The sequence below is a fragment of the Caloenas nicobarica genome, chromosome 19 (assembly GCF_036013445.1).
Source record: "Caloenas nicobarica isolate bCalNic1 chromosome 19, bCalNic1.hap1, whole genome shotgun sequence".
Lineage (NCBI taxonomy): Eukaryota > Metazoa > Chordata > Aves > Columbiformes > Columbidae > Caloenas > Caloenas nicobarica.
In genome coordinates, this window is record NC_088263.1 from 6,367,153 (window position 1) to 6,389,559 (window position 22,407).

The following is a 22,407-nucleotide window of genomic DNA, read 5'->3' on the forward strand; positions in this document are numbered from 1 at the left end:
TTTTTAACCCTTCTGTGTTTCCACAGCAGTGATACCAGCCTGAATCAGGGCCTGGAATTATCCTCCTTGGGCCTGGCTTTCCTCTCTGTTCTTGCTGAGGGACAGAGGCTGCAAGACTGAGTTGCTGTGTGTAGAATTACGTTAAATGAAATAATCATAGAAGGCTTGATGATGATTGGGTCATAAACTGTCATAAAGAGATTTTTTTAATTTTTTTTTTCAGAAATAATAATTCTGGACTCCAAAGTCCTGCCGTCCCACCACAGCAGATGAAGGCACTCGGCTCCCCCACCTTTCCCTTCGCCTGCCCAGCGCTGAGGCTGGAATTGTGGCGGCCCCTTTAAGGCGCTCACCATTTTGCGCGCTGCCCTGCACCAAGATGGCGCCCTCGCCCTCACTTTCCCCTCCGCGCCTCTCCCTCTCCTCGTTACCCCGCCAATATAAATGCCGCCCGCCCGCCCACCCTTGCCCTGCACAAAGATGGCGGCGCGCCCGCTCGTCATGCCCGCTCTCAAGATGGCGGCACCCTCCTCCGCCAGTCCGCAGCGGCGGGACGGGCCGATGGCCGCCATGCCGGGCGGGTGAGGTCAGTTCCGGGGTGGGGCCGCCGCGGTGCGGCTCGGGGCGAACAAAAGGAGCCGGAGCCGGCGTGAGGGAGGGCGGGGGCCGGGCGGCCAGGTGCGTGTCGGGGTGCCGCGGGCCGGCTGGCGTTGCCCTCCCCTCAGCGGCGCGGGTGTGTGGGGCTGTGGGGGCGCGTCCCCCGGGCGGGGCGGCTGTGAGGGGGCCGGGACCCCGCGGCAGGGCGGGCTGGGCGGGGGGCGCCTGAGGGCGCGCAGCGCTGAGGGGGGCGCGGCGGCCGGGCGGGGCCTGCGCGCCGGGCGGGGAGGGTTTGCTGACTAATTGGGCAGTAATTTCGTTTCCTCCGTGTCCCCGCCGCCCCTGCCCTGTCATACGGCGGGGCAGCCCGGGACTGGGGACAGGTGGGTCCCGTGTGTGCTGGGTGTCCCCTCCGGGGGCCTTCTCCGGCCGGGGGGTGAGTCCCGTGTTTGTTACCTGTGGTGCTGGGGACGGAAGCTGGTTGGTTGGTTGGTTGGTTGGGGTTTTTTTAATTTATATCTCATAGAGGATGTGTTTTCTGTTTCTGGAAGCCTGGGGCGGTGTGTCAGGCCTGTGGGCAGACGGGGCTGATGCGCGGCCGGTGTGTTCGGGAGCCGGGACCGGGCGTTGTGGCTTCGGGCCGGTGCTGAGGCCGCGGGGGGAGAAGGTCAGAGAGTCCTCTCCCTTCAGCGCTTCCTTTGCAGCAGTCTGGCACAGCTACAACAGGATAGCTTCAAAACCCGTCAGCCCCAACGGTGACTTTGGGATCAGGAGGAATGTATTTGCGAACATCTTCACCGCTATGTTGGGTTTTTTATTTTATTTATTCCCCCCCCTGCCCGTGATGTCTCTTCCTTTCCTTTTCGCCCTGTTGTTGACAAAATGCTTTCTGAAGTTCTGCAGTCCTCCCCTACGTGGCCGGGATGCTGGATGCTTGAGAGATCTCCCGAAGCCCTGCTCTGCTCCCTGCTCTGCTTTCCCATGCCCCACGCTGACATGCAGGAAGGAAGAAACAAAGCTGTTGAAATTCTTGTTGATGGTGCTAGACTGCTGCCACTTTGGAAAGATTTGTTTTGGTAGATATGGGTTGAGCGGAGACGGGAGAGTTGGTTCAGTCGGGACTGTTCAGGAACATGATCTGTATTTTCAGATACTCCTGATGGTGACATTTAAAAAAAAATCAGACTTTTCAGACTAGAAAGTAGGTAGTAAAGTCATTAATCCTTTTTTTCCATCTAAAAATATATATATATTGCTTTTCCAGGAGGTTAATCTGCCTCTATGAGCTGAGATTTAGTTTTAATATTAATATTCAGCATCTCCTTTGGCTGGGTCTGCAACATCTGCTTTTTGGTGACTTCCGTTTGAATAACAGATGTGGCAGATGTCTTCTTCCTAAGAGTTTCACGTAGCTCTTGGAGCTCTTACCACCTTTCTAACTATCAGGGTGTCTCTTTCTGGTTCCCAGCGACCCTCCGAGTTGTTCTTTGCTTCTTAGTAATCCTTTACCAAGTTTTTACATAACATGGTCCCTCTGTGAAGTGAATCCCATCTTTGCTGATAATCTCTGTTTCCTTTCAGGGAAGCTGTTCCCATGGCGTGTGGGGAATGCAACGCTTCAGCACCTACTCAGGATCCAGCACACAAGAATATCATCTATTTCCAGCACAGAGAACTGAAGTGCAGATAGCAGAACCCAGCTGCAGGGTAAGGGCTGCAGGCCAGTGCTAGAGTGGTAAAATAAAGCCAAAAAAATGACCGGGATGCTACTTAAACATAGTTGCAAAGCACAGGGCAGTGATGAGATGACTGATAAGGAGCAAGGAAGGAAGGGGGTTGATCAGGGGGTGATATGGGGAGAGTGGTGGTATGCTAATTAAATTTTGTGAGCCCTTAGTCAGCTTGAAGATGAAAAAAAGAGTAAAGGAACTGAGTGTTGTCCAAAGTAAAATATAACTGTTATATTTATTTACCCATACATCTAACTCCTGGCTACTTGAAGACTGTTTAGTAAATGTTTTGGTGAGTGTGGCGGGTGCTCCTGCGTGCCCCGCAGGGTGACGTTTGCATTGCTGTGCAGACATCTCCGGGGTGGTTTTTCACAGTGAACTCAGGAGTGCACTGGCTCATCACCCATGCGGGTGTCAATTAGGCAATGACAGAAACTACTTGCAAGAAACTCCCTCCTTCCTCGATTCTTCACTAGTAGTGATGAAAGGTATTGCAGAATTCTGTGCTTATCTTCAAGATGAAAAATGCTGTCCAGATTGGCTGTGTTCTGAGCAGTGAAACGTGCAGCATGTTCCTTCTGGAATACGCGTATCCCTAAGACCTGTCTGATGTTCTGGTTAGTGTTCTGGCAGTTCACTGATCTGTGTTTTGTACTGATCCTCTCGTAGTCTTCAGAAACCCTGACTTTATTCCTGTAGGTCAAAGCCAACATGCATAAATATTTCCTTAAAGTATGCCAGAAGCCATGTGTTAAAAGCTAATGTTTCCATGTTTGAAATGTGGAGTGCCTGAAGCCTTCCAGTGATGACTTACTGAGTTGTTTATATTCTAATAAATGCTGCAGGTGTTCAGAAAGATGGTCTGTGGTTTAGGGCTCTCTGATACTATATTTTTTTTTTTTTTAAACAAGCAGTGGCGGTCAAATGTATAACTTGTGTTATTGCTGTGTGATTGGAGGAGGTTTATTTAGAGGCCTTCATGTAATTCCTCCACATTCTAAAGGATTTTATTCAGCAGAGTGCTTAAAAAGGAAGTGGCAACTCGCTTCTGGTGTTAGATTGAGCTTACCTGGTGTCTAGGAAAAGGGAGGTGCAATGTCGGATGAGTGGTGGGGGAGCACAGAGGAGAAAGGTTTAGGAGTTTTTTGTGGGGCTCCTTAATATGAGGGGATGGGATGCATAGCTATTGTTTTGGTAATTATTAAAAGTTAATGTATTCAGCTGCAGAGTGGTGAGCCTCCTTTGTGCATTTTTTCAATTGTTTACAAAAATAGTCTCAGTTTAGGATACACACACTAATACTGAGCAGATGTTTAACAGTCTACATGCTTTGAAGAGTGTATCTTGAATGCTTCCAAGCAGCTTTTTCCTTAAACTGTTGATGTGGTGCAGGGATTTTGTATTGCAACTTGAAATCCAGTTTGTATAGCTGGATTATACACTGCCCTCTTACTGCTGTGAAACTGCATTTGAAACTAAAAGCTATTCAGTCGTGACCTCCCTGCTGAAATAATAGTGCTTACTTCTCCTTGTGTACTAAGCATTGTTAACATTTGCTATAAAATTACCTTGGCAATTCTCAAAGCTCCTCTTTTGTGACACGTTCTCAAGCTGCTTCTCTAGCTCCAGCCTACCTTTGTGCACAGCAGAGCTGTGTACTGGACTAGTTAACAGGGTCTCCTTTAGAGTCTTGGCTTTATCAGATCTCGATGATCAAAGGTTAATGGTATGTCCCTTATTAGTTGACTAATGCACTCAGAAAATGTTCTGAGCTGGAAGTCATAGTCACTGTTTTGGAGCACATGCTCCCAAAGGCAAGGCTGATAGTGAATATGTTCTTATTCCTCTTCTTTCCTCAAAGTGAGGCTAAACATTATTGTGCTGATAGCTGGTGTCTTGTTTATCTTGCTTGGCTTTCATCTGCATCGTCTTTCATCTTAAAGGGCTCATCCCTCTGAGCTTGAAAACAGCTGTGGCAATACGCATGGATTTGTGCATATTGTGACAGTCTGTCAACAATCAATTAAGATTATCCTTGAAAGTTTTTACTCACTTCGAATCTAGTGTTTTGATTTCTCCATCTCTCATTAGGTATGTTAAAGCTCTATCCTGTCCACCATTTCTGTCTTCAGCTGAAAACAGTTGGTTATGTTTTCCTGTATGGCTCTTCAGCATTTAATTCCAGCATTGAGAAGAGTCTTTTCCTGCAGCTGGTGGGGTGCTTGAAGCTGTTCTGGTTGTTACAAGTCAATGCTGTTGCTGTCTGTTTATCTTTAGTTACTAACAGAGCTAATGCAATCACTTGCATTAGTCAGTACAGGGGAGTGTTTTGTACTTTTCCAAGACGAGCTCCAGTGCCCTGTCCTTGAAGCATCTTTTTTATGGCAAAGAGAAAATTAATTTTGGATAGGAAGCCTGTGACCATGTGCATTCATAATTTATAAGCTGACACAGACATTTTTCTCTGGTCTGCATCACTGTTGTAAGTCACACGAAAGCACTTAAATGTACTTAAGTTGAATGACACCAACATACAGTCCCTGCTCCAAGTGCCAGTGAAGCTGATAACTTTAGACTATGTTCAGTTCTGTGCAGCTGGGGCAAAATGCTGTTAGAAGGCAGAAAATGTGGCAGGCCAAGCCAGGTCTCCAGCATGGATTGTCCTGGTGGTGCAGAAGTTCTTCCCTGTACTTGTTAGGACAGGCTTGCTTGTGCGACGGCAAACAGGGGCTGTTGCACTGGACTATTAAGAAAAGCATGTCAGTCTTGCATCTGACGGGAAGAGTCAACAAAGGAGTAGCTGTAACGATGATGAAGTGCTATCCACAGCGTAGGTGTATTATTCTTTTTCATGAACTTCAGTAAAGATGTTGTGACCCAATCGGTTCGCTTTGTCCTGCTGTATCTTGTGGCTCGGGTGCGGCTGAACGTTGCATGCAGCTGCTGGATGGTTGTGTGAAAACCTACTGACGTTGCTCTCTGTGTTGAGTTTACTGGCTGTTCCACTAAGCGAAGAGGGTAAGTTCTGGCAGCTGCTCTTTCCACTACTCTCTCTGCTAGTCTAAATGCTAAATGACCCTTTAAACTTCACATGTTCACTTCTCTATTTTAGAAGACATTTTGTCCCTCTGGAGGGATTTATTTTTTAATGCAGAAAGGGCCTGAGGTAGGGAAAACTTTGTTGTTCAGGGCTTTGGAATCTGGCTTCATTGCTGGTTTATTTCTAAACAGTAAAGGACAAAAGCACACGAGCTGTTCCACTGCATGTTTTGGACTTTTCCAGTTACTTGTGTGGCTGTCCTTATGCTCAGACAGTTTTCTGAGGGGTGCTTGAAAGCAGCTCTGTTTCAGTCTCCTTTTTTTCTTTTAATTCTGGGCCTAATAAACATGAGGGAGGAGACACGTAAATTCCCAGTCCCATTTCTGACCTGCAAAACTCTTGCATTTCCCAGCTTTTGAACAAAGAGCTCTGTGTCATGCCCTTCTTCAGAATTTCAGGTGGCAGCATGCTGGGGAGGGAAGCTCTGCTTTGTTGAAACCTTATTCTAACATGTTGTAGCTTGTCAATACTCGGGGCTATAGACTTAACAGCATCAAGTTTTTTCTTTCCCTTATCTACCTCCCTGTTTCTCTGCGCTTCTGTGAGTTGAGAAATTCTGTCAGCAGTGCTTGACTTCTGCTTTGCATGTCCACAGTCTTCCAAGGAAGTCCACTGAGAATTAAAAATACCTGTAGTGGAAACTAAAGAATTGCAAGATCCAACGTACGATGTATCCATGTCTATTTATCTAAACCTTTATTATGAGTCCACCTCACTTGGAAGCTGCGTGCCACTGAAGGTCAGGAGGACTTCCCTGATTTGAGGAAGCTCCTTCAAGTAAGGGGTGGAAACTTAATTTCTTCTGCGTGTCATGAGATCTTGTGTGTAGTCCTGTTTTGCCAGTAGCTCCATTAGTAACAGAATGGCCAACAGAAAGGAGGAGGAAAGAGGAGGCTTGATCAAATATTCAGACAAGCTGACAAACTACCCAGTGAAACAGAACAGCGATGTTGTTTCTGTTCACTTTGTCCCTAGCCGGATATGCCGGCCAGCAGTTGCAGGGAGAAATTTCAAGCACTGCTCAGCCAGGTGTCTGTCAACAGTAAGTCAATCTTCACTTGTTTAGCTTGGGTGGTTTTGGAAGGAGGAATTGTCCAAATCTGAGGATGTTTGCTCCTACAGCAGTTGCTTTGTTAATGCTTTGAACCTGTTGAATATCACAGGGATCCTGGGGTCTGTGGAAAGCATTCATGCTCTCATCTCCATCAGCCTTTATCTAGTAAGGTACGTGCTGCTTTGTGATGTCTCTGTCAGCCAGATACGTTTAATCTTGTTTCTGACTGATTTTACTATTTAGGTGTGGTGTGCTCAGAATGTCCCTATTCTCCTAACACGAGCGATTATCTTTCTCCTCCAGGTGTGTCTAGTAAAACATAGGATTAGTACTTGGTGATGCTTATGGTTGGCTGAAGCCTGGGTAGGTTTGGCAGGCTGGTTATGTAAGTCTGAAACTGCTATTTCTTCTGTTGAATCAGCCTGTTCAGCATTAATGGTGAGGCCATGCCGCACATAGTAGGTGGGTGCCCAGCAGGCTGAGACAGGGATGAGCATCTGGCAAAAGGATCCCGCTGCGGGATGCAAGTGTGGAGCCAGGGGAATCTGCAGGCGCTGAAGGTGCGTAGTATCTAAACATGGAATGTGCAAAGGCTTCAGGAGTGTATTTATTTATGCTGGATTGATTCTGCTGTATGGTAATGAGGCTTTAGCATGCAGATCTTTCCTGGTACGATCTCCGAGGTTGCTGCTATAAACTGTCCTGGGGTTGTTCTATATTAGATATGAATTGTAGTGCTCAAAGAAGTGCTGCTTTGGTGTAGCTGAAACCCTCAAAGGTAAAGTTGTTTCTTGGGGGGCAGGGGGCGAGGGGACTGTGTGGTAGCTGGGGAAGCACTGTGGAATGCAAGACTTGAAACACCTCTGCACAGACGCTTGTAAGATTTCCCCCCCCTCCCCTCGGTGTGCAATACCTAAAGCCTGCCTATTTAATTATACCCTTGGAAAATAGATTTCCTTATGCTTCTGATAAGTTGACAGGAGTTTAGGCAGAGGTATTCCTACGTATCAGCTTATGCAAGTCTAGTGAAATCAACTTGCCTTTGAACTTGAATAACACACTCTTTCAAAATCTCAGTATCAATGCCTTCCATGTGGAGAGTTAACTACATTGTGAACAAGTCACCTGTTTGAGTCCAACTGGCAAGTTCTGCAACTTGAGGTAAATACGAAGGAGCTCAGATCCTTCTGCACCAAGGCTGCTCTGGCATGGTGCTTCCTTTCCAGTTATGACTGCTCCTGTCAGTAAGCTCCTTTGCTCAGGTCATGTGTTCTCTGCTCAGCCTTTAGCAAGGCTATGTGATAGAAGTGACTTAGCACATGAAGCTTCTTCACAATAAACTCTTTCCTGCTGACAAAGCTTGCTGGAGTTCAACTCCTGAAAAGAGCAGAAGCTTGAAATCTCTGCAGTCTGCCTGCTGGCCCTGTGGAGCTTGCTCTGGTCTTGGTCACAAGGGAGGTAACTTTATTTTTGGCCATGTCTTCGTGCAAGGATTGTTCCTCGTCTTACGCCAGAATAATATCCTCTGTCTAAATCATTCTGTTCTGCCCATGTACTTGTTGAGGGAGTCTGTGTTGCAGCTACCTGGTTGGTTTCTATATAGTGGTTGGAATCACAGTTTCTATGGGAAGAATCCTGCTGCACAGGAGAGCATCAAGTGACAGAGATGGCCCCTGAGAATCTGACTTCTTGGAGTTAGTCTGCTGTTGTCATCAACTCCAGCAGCAAAACTGCTTGCTCTAATCCAGAAGGGTGAGTGTTGCAACAAGAATCACATTCTAAAATGATTACAAAATGTAGTTCACAAAATAAAGATATTTGTATCTTGATAAAAGCTGCTGTTTCAGAACTAGAAATGGATTGCATGCGTGGGAAATCCGGGTGAGGAGGGATGCAAGTTTCCCACCTACTTTCTCAAGTGCTTGGTGGGCAATTTTCCCTTTTACTGCAGATGCTGGGAGTAAGATTAGATAAGACATGGCAAATTCCAGCTTCTGTAAAGATGGCTCCTAGTTTTATTGTTTGCCTGGGACTTGAACAGGGTCTCCCGGAGGAGTGGGGACCGCTATGAATGTCCTTTTCATCTTCTAGTGACCCTGTCATTGTTACTGGAAGGCAGGAGATTTCCTGTTCCACCCTACCAGGGTTTAAATGCTGACACCAAACCATAACGGACTATCATGGGACACTGTTCTTCTATGAACAATATCGGTGTTTTCGCTGCATGTTCCTGAAATGAAGAGGAATAGGATCTTACCTGGCATTTATGGAGAGCAGGGAATGGTATGGTGGAATTTGTGTTACCTCCTGGGTGTAATCAGCCTGATTGCGGAGGGTGACAGGGAGAGCATGTGTGTTCTTGTCGTGTTTGTTTTTCCGTGTGGTCCAGCAGCATGTCAGCAGTTCTGCCCTGGCTCTCAAACCTTTCGGTAGCTGAATTTCCTAGGAGTTGTCTTGCTTTCCTGGCCTGGTGTAGTAGGGATCCTAACAAAAAAAAAGGGGCAAAAATAAAATAAATCAGGTATATGTCCGGTTTTGGTGCTTCTGAAGATGGAGGGAATGAATGGGTAAGGAGCCTGAGATGGTGTAAGGCTACTGTCAGTAGTGATTAAGGGCCTCTGTCAGAGCATAGATTCTTCTGCAGAAAATAAAGATTATAAAATGGATTTTGACTCTGAATTTTCTTGTCTGTGTAGACAAGCTGAAGGGACGTACATCACCAGGAACTGTGATTCAGGGAGCTGTTTAGCTACCAGTTTTGTTTGAGTTGTTCTGGAGTGCTGGGGGTGTGAAGAAAACTGTACCCTTTTTTTATCCTGGAATTTTTATCCTGGAATTTATCCTGGAACTAATTCTGTAGTATACACAGACAACTCTTCTCAAATGCGTCTTACCAATGGACTTTCTCTCCTTGAGGTGGATGTATTCAGAGAAGGAAGCTGAAATACCTTGCCTAGGGCCTTGCAGCAAGCGAGTGAGCAGGCCAGGAGCTGGGCTCTCAACACCATGTCACTCTTGTTCTTGCTGCCCAAGTGCTGTTCAGATGTTCAGTTTTGCCTGTTCTTCTCTCACTCTGTGAACGTGTAATCCTCTGGCCCAAATCTGCTCAGTGCAGCCCCTTCTGCGGCGGCATGCCAGCGACTAGTGCTCTGCAGCCTGGCAGGACAGGGGTTTCTTCTGGCAGTGCTGTATGAGGCCATTTTCATCCTTTGCTTCTGCAACTTGTGCCGGGATTGCATGAGTTAACTGGCTGATAGATTAATACATTTGCTGTTCTGCCCTGTCTTACTGAACTTCTTGAACCGGTATTGTTATTTTTGTCTCAAAACTCCACACGCACAAAAATTTGCGTTAGAGTGACCCCAGTCTGTCTTTTGTGATGGACTAATGTAGTATTGGAACTGGACGTACAGAAGGGCAAATGCTTTGTCTTTCAATCTACCACTTCTAGTTGCTTGCAGCCTTTCCAAGTAGCACTAAGCCAGAGCTGGCATGTTACCATTTATTGTTGTAAGCAGCATACCAGGGAACAGAGTTCTGTATTTAGTGTCTCTAGGGAATGTGGTGCTTTTTGAGTTCATATTAGGAAGGGTTTCCTGTGCGGTTCTGTGCTGGAAGTTCATTTTAAGTACAAACTTGAATTCTACCCAAGCAGGCGCTATGGGCACCCACTTGTCAAAAAAGCTTTGTCCTGGCCATGGGTTTATAGAACCTGCAGCCCCCCAGGACTTATCGGGACTGTCTGTACAAATGATATCTCATGGGTTGGGGAAACACAATTGAATTTTTGCTTTTCCTGCTTCACAATTTAATTCATGTGAATTTCAAAACTACTGAAAGATTAGTGTTTGTCCTATTCCTGGACTTCGCTAGCAAGTGTGATGTGATATTACTGCTTTCTCACTGTCATTAGGACAAGCTACAAGGACTTCATATTCTTTGCTTGTGTTGCCTGTCAGGGGAATTTTGTGAGTTCACAGTTACCCGTGGATCAGTCAGGCTTTCACACTTTCTATGGCTTGTTGAAGAATGTTTTCAAAGTTTTCGTCTGGAAGTCTGAAGGACAGGACAAACACTGCCATAAAGCCTCTGCTTCCCAGAACCTTTGGATTTCCTTTGTGACACTGAAATCCCAGCTGAGATGAACTCTAGGTGGGAGTGGTTGGTCAGGGAAGTGAATTCTTCTTTTGTCTCCCCTTTCCTCTGCTTCTGAAGTAAATAAGGCAAAGAACAGCTGTTACAGGATTTCAGTACTGAGTTTATCAGAGGGCGAGTGACTAATCTTTCCTTGGAGAATTAATGCAAAAAGGCGGGAAGCCAAAGCTACTTACATGGAAAGAAGAGTCATGATATCAAGCAACTTTGTTCTCTTTTCCAGCTTGCTTCATCAATGTGATGTTGAGTTGCGTCAGTGAAGTAAGTGGTTCTAGGAAATATAACTATTGTATGTAAATCTTCTTCCTTGCCCCTGCAGTTTGAGAACAACACAAATGCAGAATTATTATTTACTAGCTCTGTAAAAACAGTAAAAAACTCGGGCAACTATGCTCTGTGTGTAGATGTTATCGCTTCTTGTAGTTCTGGCAAACTCCTTCATCACTGAAATAAAATTCACAGATAAAACAGTAAACTTCCAAATACTGGCCTGGCTGGGGTAGTTTGTCTGTCCTGTGAGCTTTCTTTAAGTATGGATGTCTTGCCCCACAGACTGCTAATGATGAGCACCTGTTCTGATATTTGCAACAATTCATTTGCCAGGGAAGACAACAACAAACTAATTTCACAGCCTCAGCTGTAGCAAATTGCTTGGAGGAAGTCTCATTCATTTATCCTCAAGTGACTTGAAATTTGGTCTCTGCTAATTCCAGTCTTGCTGGGCCAGCACTTAAAATGAGGTTCCTGATGCCCTCTTGAAAAGCAGAATGAAACACTTTAAGCTAGTAGTGCCTGTTTCTGGTTTCCTTTCAGGTGAATCATGATTCCAGTCACTGAACTGCGCTACTTTGCGGACACTCAGCCAGCGTATCGCATCCTGAAGCCATGGTGGGACGTCTTCACAGACTACATTTCCATAGTGATGCTGATGATTGCAGTGTTTGGAGGGACACTTCAGGTCACCCAGGACAAAATGATTTGTTTGCCCTGTAAATGGGTTACCAAAGACTCTTGCAATGACTCTGTCAGAGGTTGGACAGCTGCAACCTCGGAGCGTACCTACTATAACTCTAGTCTTGTTCCCTCTACTGATGCAGGGCCGATGGGGATCCGGTATGATTTGGACCGGCACCAGTATAACTATGTGGATGCGGTGTGTTATGAGAACCGTCTTCACTGGTTTGCCAAGTATTTTCCTTATCTGGTGCTGCTACATACTCTCATCTTCCTGGCTTGTAGTAACTTCTGGTTCAAATTCCCAAGGACCAGCTCCAAGCTGGAGCATTTTGTGTCTATTTTGCTTAAGTGTTTTGACTCTCCATGGACCACGAGGGCATTATCTGAGACAGTGGTGGAGGAGAGTGATACCAAGCCAGCATTTGGGAAGATGAATGGCTCCATGGACAAGAAATCCTCCACAGTCAGCGAGGATGTGGAAGCCACTGTTCCCATGCTGCAGAGAACAAAGTCTCGAATTGAGCAAGGGATTGTGGACCGGTCTGAGACTGGTGTCTTGGACAAAAAGGAAGGTGAGCAGGCCAAAGCACTCTTTGAAAAAGTCAAAAAGTTCCGCACACATGTGGAAGAGGGAGATATAGTTTATCGCCTCTACATGAGACAGACCATCATCAAAGTGATCAAGTTCATTCTGATCATCTGCTATACTGTTTACTATGTCAACAACATAACGTTTGATGTTGACTGTAAAGTGGACATCGAGAGCTTGACTGGCTACAGGATGTACCGCTGTGCTCATCCTTTGGCCACTCTCTTCAAAATCTTGGCTTCTTTCTACATCAGTTTGGTGATATTCTATGGCTTGATCTGCATGTACACGCTCTGGTGGATGCTGAGGCGATCGCTCAAGAAATACTCCTTTGAGTCCATCCGGGAGGAGAGCAGTTACAGTGACATTCCTGATGTGAAAAATGACTTTGCTTTTATGCTCCATCTAATCGATCAGTATGACCCCCTGTATTCCAAGCGCTTTGCTGTGTTTCTGTCGGAGGTGAGTGAGAACAAACTGCGGCAGCTGAACCTCAACAACGAGTGGACTTTGGAGAAGCTGCGCCAGAGGATCACCAAGAACTCCCAGGATAAGCTGGAACTGCATCTTTTCATGTTGAGTGGCATTCCTGACACGGTCTTTGACCTCATTGAGCTGGAGGTCTTGAAGCTGGAGCTTATCCCTGATGTCACTATTCCCCCAAGCATTGCTCAGCTCACCAGCCTTAAGGAACTGTGGCTCTACCACACAGCTGCCAAAATTGAGGCTCCAGCCCTTGCCTTCTTGAGGGAGAACTTGAAATCTCTCCACATCAAGTTCACAGACATCAAGGAGATTCCTCTTTGGATTTATAGCCTGAAGACTCTAGAGGAGCTTCATCTGACTGGGAATTTGAGTGCCGAAAACAATCGGTACATTGTGATAGATGGACTGAGGGAGCTGAAGAGGCTGAAGGTGTTAAGGTTGAAGAGTAACCTCACCAAGCTGCCACAGGTGGTGACAGATGTTGGTGTGCATCTTCAGAAGCTTTCCATCAACAATGAGGGCACCAAGCTCATTGTTCTCAACAGCCTTAAGAAAATGGTTAACTTGACGGAGCTTGAGCTGATCCGTTGTGACTTGGAACGCATTCCTCACTCCATCTTTAGCCTCCACAATCTGCAGGAGATAGACCTGAAGGACAATAACCTAAAGACCATTGAAGAAATCATCAGCTTCCAGCACTTACATCGTCTCACTTGCCTTAAATTGTGGTACAACCACATTGCCTACATCCCCATGCAAATAGGCAATTTAACTAATTTAGAGCGCCTTTACCTGAATCGTAACAAGATAGACAAGATCCCTACCCAACTCTTCTATTGCCGAAAACTTCGATACTTGGATCTCAGCCACAACAATCTGACTTCCATACCCCCAGATGTTGGACTTCTTCAAAACCTGCAGAATCTGGCTGTGACGGCCAACAGGGTAAGTGAGCACAGAGCTGAGTGTTCCTGCATGAATAAAAGTTACTCTGACACTTCTGTTATCTATGTGCTTAAACATGCTACAATGGTGTGTGAAATACGCCTGGCACTGCCATTCTATTTAAATTCTCGAGCTTTTGTTTCTCTCAGAGGCATTTATCAAAAGCAAAACATCGCAAATAACTCCAGGGGCAAGTTTTTATTAGAACAGTCCTTGTTCTGTAGCATTTCTTCTCTTAACAGTGAAACTGCTTCTAAGTGGCAATTGGAGGTGCTTTAGAAATCCTGCCTGTTGGTTGTTTCTCTGCAGCTGGAAGCTTGTAGTCTCCAGATTTACATCAGTTTGGGGCTTAAAATGGAGATCTGAGAAACGGTAGTCTTAATCTAGAACTACACACTTAAGCCTATGTGCTTCAGCCATGTACATACACCGTGGCAGCGGCCACCTTGGGGCACATGTGTGTGCAGCTTACAGCTTTGCTTGTGGTACTTTGTGTTTGTGGGGAGTTTAGTCTTGTAAGCATGTACTTCTTGTGAGAAGCAGGATATGGAAAGACTTAAGAAGAATGGTTCTTAAGCTCTCACTCTTAAAAGTCATTGTCTTGTTTCCCAAAGGAGACTTTGGAGAGAGCAGAGCAGTCTCCTGCAGTGTCCTTAGGGCAGAGTGAACTAAACCAGGTTTATCAACTGGCAGTTGGTTGTGAAAATGTGAACTATGGCAATTCCTTGACTTTCAGAGGGTAGGAAATATGATGGCTGTGGGTTTTCTTGTGTAATCCCACATAGGCCAAGTCTAAGCATTGAATGTCTGTGTCTGTCTAAGCACAGGGCAGGTTAGAGGGGACGGTCAAGTGTGCCAGGCTGCCTGGCTGCCACACGTTGTTTCTTGCCTTCTGGTGGAGGGTGTTTATTTGCTTACAGCAAACTGTACGCGTGTTGTGTGCTTTGTTTTTTGTTTTTTTTTTTTCCTGAATCTTTGTGCTTGTGTTTGTGATTAAGAGACTCCATTTACCATGTGTCACAGAGATCAGTCTGTGACTGCACAGACTGGGGTGCTGAGCTGAATGTCTCATTGAAGCTTTCATTCATTCTGTCTGCAAATTCCTGGGAGGCTCTTTTTCTCCTGGAGTTTATTACCACCTGAAGTTGCAAAAGGCTCTAACATAACTACAAATTGCTGACAGATCTAATTAGTAGCTTCTGGGTTCTTTGGGGAATACGCAATAGAATTGTCCCAGAGCGGTCCTAGTTTTCACTGTCATATATCAAGATCCTCGCTGCTATTGGCAAGATGTATTCATAATTGAACACTGTCAAATTGCCTGTGAGAGTCGGGCAGTGCAGCTCTGCTGTGGTTTGGCTTTTCACAGGGGAAACGCTCTCAAATCAAGTATTTAATTGCTAATGCAGTTCAGTATTACACAGGGTTCATAAAACTCCAGTCAGCAGTTTGAAGTGGCTGTTGGAAAAGTTCAAGCCTGCATTGTGCCACTGAAGAGTGACGGCAGACAAGCAGCAGCCGTTCAGCGATCCCAGTTTAACAGCTGCTCACCCAGTTTGCCCAGCACTAACAGACTGGGTGGCTGTGCGTCTGTTTGTATGGGAGGCTTCAGCTCTGGTAAACTTCATGTTATGCACACATTTCCTACTACATTAAAACCCAAAATATTTTCTTGGTGCAAGTGGGGCTGATATTGGTGGTTTCTGAGGATGGCATTAAGCAGAGATGAGGGAGCGTGTGTTTGTTTTTTTAAGCTACTGTTCAGAATTCAAATAATTTTGTACCTTTGTCTTCTGGCAACCTTCCTGGCACAGCTTCCGAGGGTTAATCTGCACTGTATCCTCTGCAGTCTTGAGGTGGAGCCTCTCCTGGATGAAAAGGAGCTAGAGGGAGCTCCATGTTCTGCAGCACAGTGCGACACCACCCATTTATCTCTGGAAAAAAAACCCAACAAACCCAAAAACAACAATGCAAGAGGAAGGCTGGACCAGCCTTAGCTCCAGCATGTTCTGAAGCAAAAGGTGTTGAGTGGAACAGCTGAGCCATTTGTATCCTCTGCTGGTGCCTGGGCAAGGCCACAGTTGCTGTGGGGCTCTGATGACCCAGTTACTTAGAGTAAAGGGTGACTGCAGGAAGCAGGAGGACTGGTAGGCTGGCATTTCCCAAAGCCAGGAATTATCTCAAATGTCCTCTCCTAGCTCAGCAGTCTCAGCAAATAGAGACTTCAGGAGCTGGCTGGTATCAGCGCACCATTCTGGGAAGCAGACTGCATTACAGCACACTGCTTCCTTCCTAAACCAATACTTGTCCCTTAAATGACACTATTATTTTCAAGAGTCTGTGATCATTTAATTGCATGTTGCTGTTTGCAAAACAATTGACAATACCAGTAACAGTGACTGAATCAAACTGACTTTTATTGGTCTGGTCTCAACTTGGCTTTTTCTTGGACTTCATCTCATTCAGAACTGATTACAGTCTAATTTAGCTGTGAATGATATCATGCATAATTTAAGTTTTAAAAAAGGACATGGTTGTATTTAAAGGCAAATTGTAGCTTCCAGGATGAGACTTTCAATTATGGGGAGAATACTGAATTGCTATGTTCAGTTCCTAGCTAGTTCAGTTCGTTAAACCTTAGCCATATTGTTTTCCTAGAAATTCATTGGGAGGACTGGACGATTAAAAGGCTTTAATAGAAGTAAGCCTTACTAAATTAGTGACTCATGGATACATGAAGGTGGTGGTTGGAAAGCTAACAGCTGGTGGCTTTGGTTTTTTTTGGTTGCGTTTTTGCTCTGTCAAAAAAACTTGTGCTTTGGAGCCTAGAAAGTCTTTGCAATGTTTTAAAGCCTGACAGAAATGATGGAAGAACAGTCCCAGTTCTCAGGGTCTGGAGGTCATACTTGTTGTAGCCTCTTCTCTTACTACAGCCAAACTAGGAGTGCTGACTAAATCCAGTCTTTCTGGTGTTCAGCATGACACCAGTTGTGCAAAGGGGCTGTGATCGATGACTGTAGAAATGGTTTGGGGTGGAAAGCAGCTGATACTGATAGGAGTGTGTGACAGTACAGGCCAGCTGTGAGCTGATTTCTGGTCCTCTGATCCTGTCCTTGGTGATGTCTTCAGCTTTAGCCGCCATCATTGGTGATTTCTTCTAACTCATGCAGCAGAGTGTCTGAAAGAGGAGTCTGTACAACTGTGGTGTAGTGACTTTGGGTACAGTCCTTATGGTGGAAAGCAGGGGAGAAGTGGATGATCCAAAAGAAGTGCTCTGTAAACCCTGAAGCATTGTGTGGGCTTGTTGGTCTCTTATGAGCATTTGTCCATGTTTGCTGGTGACTCTGCCTATGACTGATTTCTTTTTTTGTTTTTCAGATTGAGAGTCTCCCACCAGAGCTGTTCCAGTGCAGGAAACTGAGAACCTTGCACCTGGGAAACAATGTGCTGCAGTCGCTCCCATCCCGGGTCGGAGAGCTGACAAATCTGTCGCAGATAGAGCTACGAGGGAACCGCTTGGAGTGCCTGCCGGTAGAGCTGGGAGAGTGTCCTCTGCTGAAACGCAGTGGGCTTGTGGTAGAGGAGGACCTGTTCAACACGCTGCCCTTGGAAGTCAAAGAGCGGCTGTGGAGGGCAGACAAAGAGCAAGCCTGAGCCCCTGGAAAAAAGGGAAAAGCGTCTGACCAACTAGAAGGAAACAAAAGGCCATTCCAGTCCCCCTTTCCTCAGATCCTCCCCTTTCTCCCTTCCGATCACTACCAGACTAGCCAAGGAGTCCCTGAACAAACACGACTCTGAATGAGGCGGCTGCTTGCCTTAGATGCAGGCTGAGGGAAGCTTGGGATCAGGATGAGGATCAAGACCGATTAGTCGGCCTCTGAGAAAGGGGCAGTGGGAGTAAAAGGTGTTGCTGTTCTGGACAGAAAGTGAGGTGGATGGTGCTGGTGAGAAGAAATGACCTTTGAATGGAGGAGAAAACGAAATGTAGGGATTGTTGCATTGCTCCAAATGGGGCTTATACATGTCAGCGACCGAGTGTGTCCAGTGTCCTGCAAGCAAAGATCAAGAGACTAGGAAACCTCTTGAACTTCCATCTCTGTGTGTGACACCTGGTACTGTCCCCTCTAACTCAGACTCAGTCAGTGAGGCCCCATAGTGGGGTGGGATAGGATACAGACAGCTAATTTTATCTACATGCTGGCATTAAGATTTGGGGGATAAATTTATCTCAGACATCAGCTTGAATGCAGGATTTTTTTTTTTTTTAACCAAATGTCTTTCCCCTTTGCACTCGGTACCTTCTCTTCTGCCCCAGAGAAGGAACAAACCTTCCCCAAACTATATCTGCTCCTTTAAGGTTGCACTATTTTAATAGTTTCAAGTCACTTGTGCTGGAAGCACTAACTGACATAATTCCAGAGCTTTAGCCTGTTCTGAAATGGATGGTTATAGTGCAAGTGGGAGAAAAATCTGGATAAAAAGCAGTGGGACTGTCTAATCTACTCTCCCAGAAGCACTGAGTTGCTTCAGGATCTGGCTTTTAAAGTTTTTAAGCTACTTTTACATTCCTGGTATTTTGTCACATATCAAATATGAACATACAACTGGCCAGGGTGTCTCCTGGGGCTGGTGGTGTTGGTGGAGAGGAACACTCAGTTTTTCTCTGCACCTCTTGCCCCCCCCGGTTAAGTTGTTAAATGCTTTGCCAATGTTTTTCATGAATGCAGTCTACAGAGCTGCTTGGTTGGTCTCTTCTGTTGTCCTCCTCACTTTAACAGCTGTCAGTTCCTGTTACACCTCTCAACTTAAATAGGAGGCTGATGCTGATTGAACTTGGTGCTGGAAAAGGACCTGTCCTCCAGTTTCTTCCTCTTTTTCATTCTGTCAGCTTTAAGGAGCAATATGAGAATCCTCCATGGACTGAGCTCCTCTAGATCCCTGGGACAGAGCAGGCTTAATTGAAACAAGTCTGACCTGTTTGGTATTGTTTGACAGAAAAAATAAAAACCACAACTGTCTGCACTGGCAGAGGTAGATAACTTGTAATAGCTACTGATAATCATGTCCTTAAGGTGGGGTGGTTAAGGTGTGCTTATGATACACCCCAAGTCTGTTCTTTCCCATCAGAAGGAAGAGGAGGCTCAAGGACCTCCAGCTCCTGGTTGTAACACTCTGCATTAGACCAACAGGTCAGCCCCAAGGTGCAGTGCTGCGAGCTGGGCCGTGACAACTTTGGAGGCCTCCCATGTGTACAAAAGCACGGAGCTGCAGCCTCCTCCAAAACGATTCCTGGTGAGCTCCCAGGGAGTGCCCTGGCCTGGGGAATTGTGGTGATCCCTTGGATGCTGGGGCAATAAGGCACGCTGTGGCTTTCTTTATCAGATGTAAGATATGAAATATATACACTAATCATGCTGAAAACACAAACGATGTTAACTGGGCTCTGGATTTGTTGATGTTCAGATGCTTAAATAAAGCTACATTAAAATCCAGGAGATATGTTTATAAAACTACTTTTGAGAAAGATGTAAATTCTGCCTCCCTTAGTCCATTCATTATAAAAAGTTTAAACAGTCCAGGGAAATAATATAATTAAATCTCTTTATCTGGAAAGCAAGGTACTGTAAAAGCTCTTCTTTCTAACAGGGTTAGTGTCTTGAAATTGTATTAGAGTTGGGGCCACCGCTGAAAAGATGGGGAGGCATTGATGCTGCTTAGATTGTACGTGTTCTATTTGCACGAGCATTTTGGATCAACAGAGAGGACAGGAGTTGCTGGGTGGGCCTAATGCTTCTGAAGTAAAGCAGGAATGGTTCCAGGCTTCAGTAATAACTGTTTTCCAGTCAGTTCCTTGTGGTGGGTGTGGGGGCTGTTTGGATTGTGAAGAAAACTTTTTTTTTTCCCTTATGCTGTGCCAAAAGGTAGTGCTGGAGAGTAACAGCTACTGAATAGTGGCTTGAACTTCATTTTGTATTCAAGGCCACTGGGTGGCTGGTTTACAACACATGTATTTTAGACCAGGCAGGGCTGAAAGGGCAAAGCACCTCAGGATTTTCACCTGGTTTAGAGGAGGAGAGATTCCTTCTGTGTGTCCAGATCGCTGTACACGAGTGCTTTGACTCTTGATTCTAGTTGTGGTCTTAGTCATACAAATGGAACTTTACACAGCCACGTTAGAAGTTTATATAAGCGGCCTCTGAAAGTATGCTGCAGTGCTTCTAGAAGCTTGCAAGCCTGAACTGCTGTTTTTCTCAGTGCTGAGTCCATGGGACAAGTGGACAACAGCCTGTTCTGGTAAAAGTCACATCTGTCTCTAACTTCTGATCAAATAACAGAGCTATGCTGCTGCTTGCTGAGTAGACACTGCTCTGTGCCTGAGGTCTGCAAAGCATTTTTAAGAGAGGCCAGTATTGATTGTGCATGAAAACACTAGCTTTGTGCTCCTTTTACAATATTCCAAGCTCAACTTTTTTCAGCCATGGCTGCTAGGGCTTGAGATAGCTTCCTGCGTGGCAAAATTGGGATGAGCAGCCTGATAATTTCTTGTACCAGAAATACGGGTGGCACAAAAATACATGGCTGCTCTAGAAGACAGCAATATGTATTATTTACTCCTGATACGTGCTTCTTGGTCTTCCCTCAAATAGATACTGATTTTAGAGTATAAGTCTCGCGTGATGAGATGAAAGAAGCTTTAAAATGTCAAGGATGGGGTCTAAACCATGAGGTCCTGAATGTGTTTGTTGCTCAGGACTCCTGCAAAACTCAACCCACAGCAGAATGAGTCATTCACCTCCCAAACTTGTCTGCATTGCTCAGGCTTTGAGAGATGAACTTGCATCAACAATCCTTCCTCATTTGCAAGTATTCAATTAGTGTATATTTTTTCCTTTAAATTTCCATCAAACTGAAGTTTAAGGGGTTTATTTCTGACACTGATCTGTGCATTCAGGAAAAAAAAAATAAGCAGACAATCAACAGTCCGGTCAGTGTATTGTTTTCCTGAGGGGCTTTTCAAAGCACTCTAGTAGTAGCAAACTAGATTATTTATTAGCTGCTAAACCATGCAACAACTTAAAACCAGCTGTTCCCTTAATAGCACTTCTGAGCTGAATGAGTTCTCGGAGCCCCTGTAGAACACGCACACGCTCATCCCGTGTTAGGACTGGAGGTTAGTGACATGGAACTCTACCTTTCCTGCTAAATACTCCAAAAAAGTACTAAATTGCAACTAAGGAATACCAAACGTACTAAATATGTGAAATCTCACTGTATCTCTGAAACTATGCACTGGAATGTTAGCTGAAGTTGTTCTTTGTTTAAGATGTTCTATTATTTGGTCCCCAGTTAATTTAGCAGCTGGAATTTAATTTACTCTGCCAGTCTGGTTAAATGGCTGTTACAGGTATCTTTCACGACATGGTGTTTTTTGGTATTCATTGTTACTTCCTGATAATAATCCTACCTCATTTCTTATTTTTTCTTATTACCATTTATACACTCTACTTAGCTCACTTTAATTAAAGTTCTTGGTGTTCACTACCATAAATAGTATTAAGTGGCTTTCTGTTGCTGAACTGCATTGAAATCCCCTCTTTTTTTTTTTTTTCCCCCCTTCTCTGACAAATGATTCTAGAAATTTTGAGAACAATAACACATCCTTTGCAGGGGATGAGGTATATGGGAAAAAAAGTTTCAAATATTATTGATTCAACAGCTGTGACAATGTTTCCTTTCTCTGCTTTGGAAAGGGACTTGCATGGTTCGAGCTCTTTGGATTTTTAATTTTTTTTTTTAGTCTTTCAGGGGAGGATTATTTTTTTTTTCTCATTAATAGCTATACCTTCTCTAAAGATGCTTTAATGTAACTTCTCCACGGAGACACTTGCTCCTTCAGGTGTCTTTGCACGAGTCCCTGCCTGCAGCCAGCTGTTCCCTCTGATTTTCCCTTTCAACCATGGAGAGATTTCTTAACTTCTGATGTGACTTCTCACTGACAAATAATATTGTCATACTGTAAACAGTAGAGTCACCTCTGAAATGTTACCTAAGGTAAGGCTGTGTGAATGGGAACTAGTAAAACTATTGCTTAAACTTCACTTTTTCTTACCGCATTTTAAAACTGATTTTTTCTCCCACTGTTTGGCTGCGCAGTGGATCCTGCAGTTTTACTAAGCACGTGCCAAAACAGTGAGTTTTCTGTCCTACCTGCGTTCTAACAGTGCATGAAGCAGAACTGGACAAGAGAATTCTTTAACTCGGCCCTTTCTCCCTCCATCTCTCCAGCTGCAGGTTCATGTTCGGTTGGCTGAGCAGTGTGTGATCCTCCAGAAATCTCATCTCCAAAATCCCTTTTCAAAAGTAGCTGCGTTTGAATTGCTGGAACCCAACAACAAAAGTGAACTTTGTGCGAGTTCACACAAAGGAAGGTTAAATTTGGGATTTCTGGATCTACCCTTCCCTTCCTTTGTCTCCTTTACAGGAATTTTATTGAACAATGAGGGAATTTTTTTTTTAAGAGGAGACTTAATGAGAAGGGGGCTAATGGGCCTGAGTCATCTCTTACAGCTGACAAATGTATCCATGTAAGTAAGACGCTACTCATGGCTTAAACATTGTTCACTCCCATTTTGTACATGTCCGAGCAGGGTTGTGGTTTGGCATCGGAGACCCGCGACTTGCTGTAACATTTCAGAATCGCGACACTCACTTTGCATGTGGGATTGTTCGGGCAGCCGATCGACTGCACCTCCACCTTGAGCACCGAGGGCTGCTGTTGTTTTCTCTGAAAGAC

The 22,407-nt window shown here is 45.1% G+C and overlaps 1 protein-coding gene across 2 annotated transcripts; it reads left to right on the top strand.

Annotated features, from left to right (window-relative positions):
• The first annotated feature begins 681 nt into the window (after window positions 1–681).
• LRRC8A (leucine rich repeat containing 8 VRAC subunit A) lies at window positions 682–22,407 on the top strand. Of its 2 annotated transcripts, none has more exons than XM_065648623.1 (4): window positions 682–733; window positions 2,179–2,304; window positions 11,450–13,613; window positions 16,992–22,407. In XM_065648623.1, the coding sequence occupies exons 3-4, from the start codon at window positions 11,457–11,459 to the stop codon at window positions 17,265–17,267; spliced, it is 2,433 nt and encodes an 810-aa protein (XP_065504695.1). In that variant the 5' UTR covers window positions 682–733; window positions 2,179–2,304; window positions 11,450–11,456; the 3' UTR covers window positions 17,268–22,407. The 2 variants fall into 2 exon arrangements, with proteins under 2 accessions (XP_065504695.1, XP_065504694.1); XM_065648622.1 differs by lacking the exon at window positions 682–733 and adding an exon at window positions 953–1,033.

What these genes read in the sequence shown, in the direction of transcription:
- LRRC8A (XM_065648623.1), top strand. Translation starts at nt 11,457, where the DNA reads ATGATTCCAGTCACTGAACTGCGCTACTTTGCGGACACTCAGCCAGCG. An exon ending in TGGCTGTGACGGCCAACAGG is followed by an intron (nt 13,614 to 16,991) that starts GTAAGTGAGCAC and finishes TTTGTTTTTCAG; the next exon opens with ATTGAGAGTCTCCCACCAGA.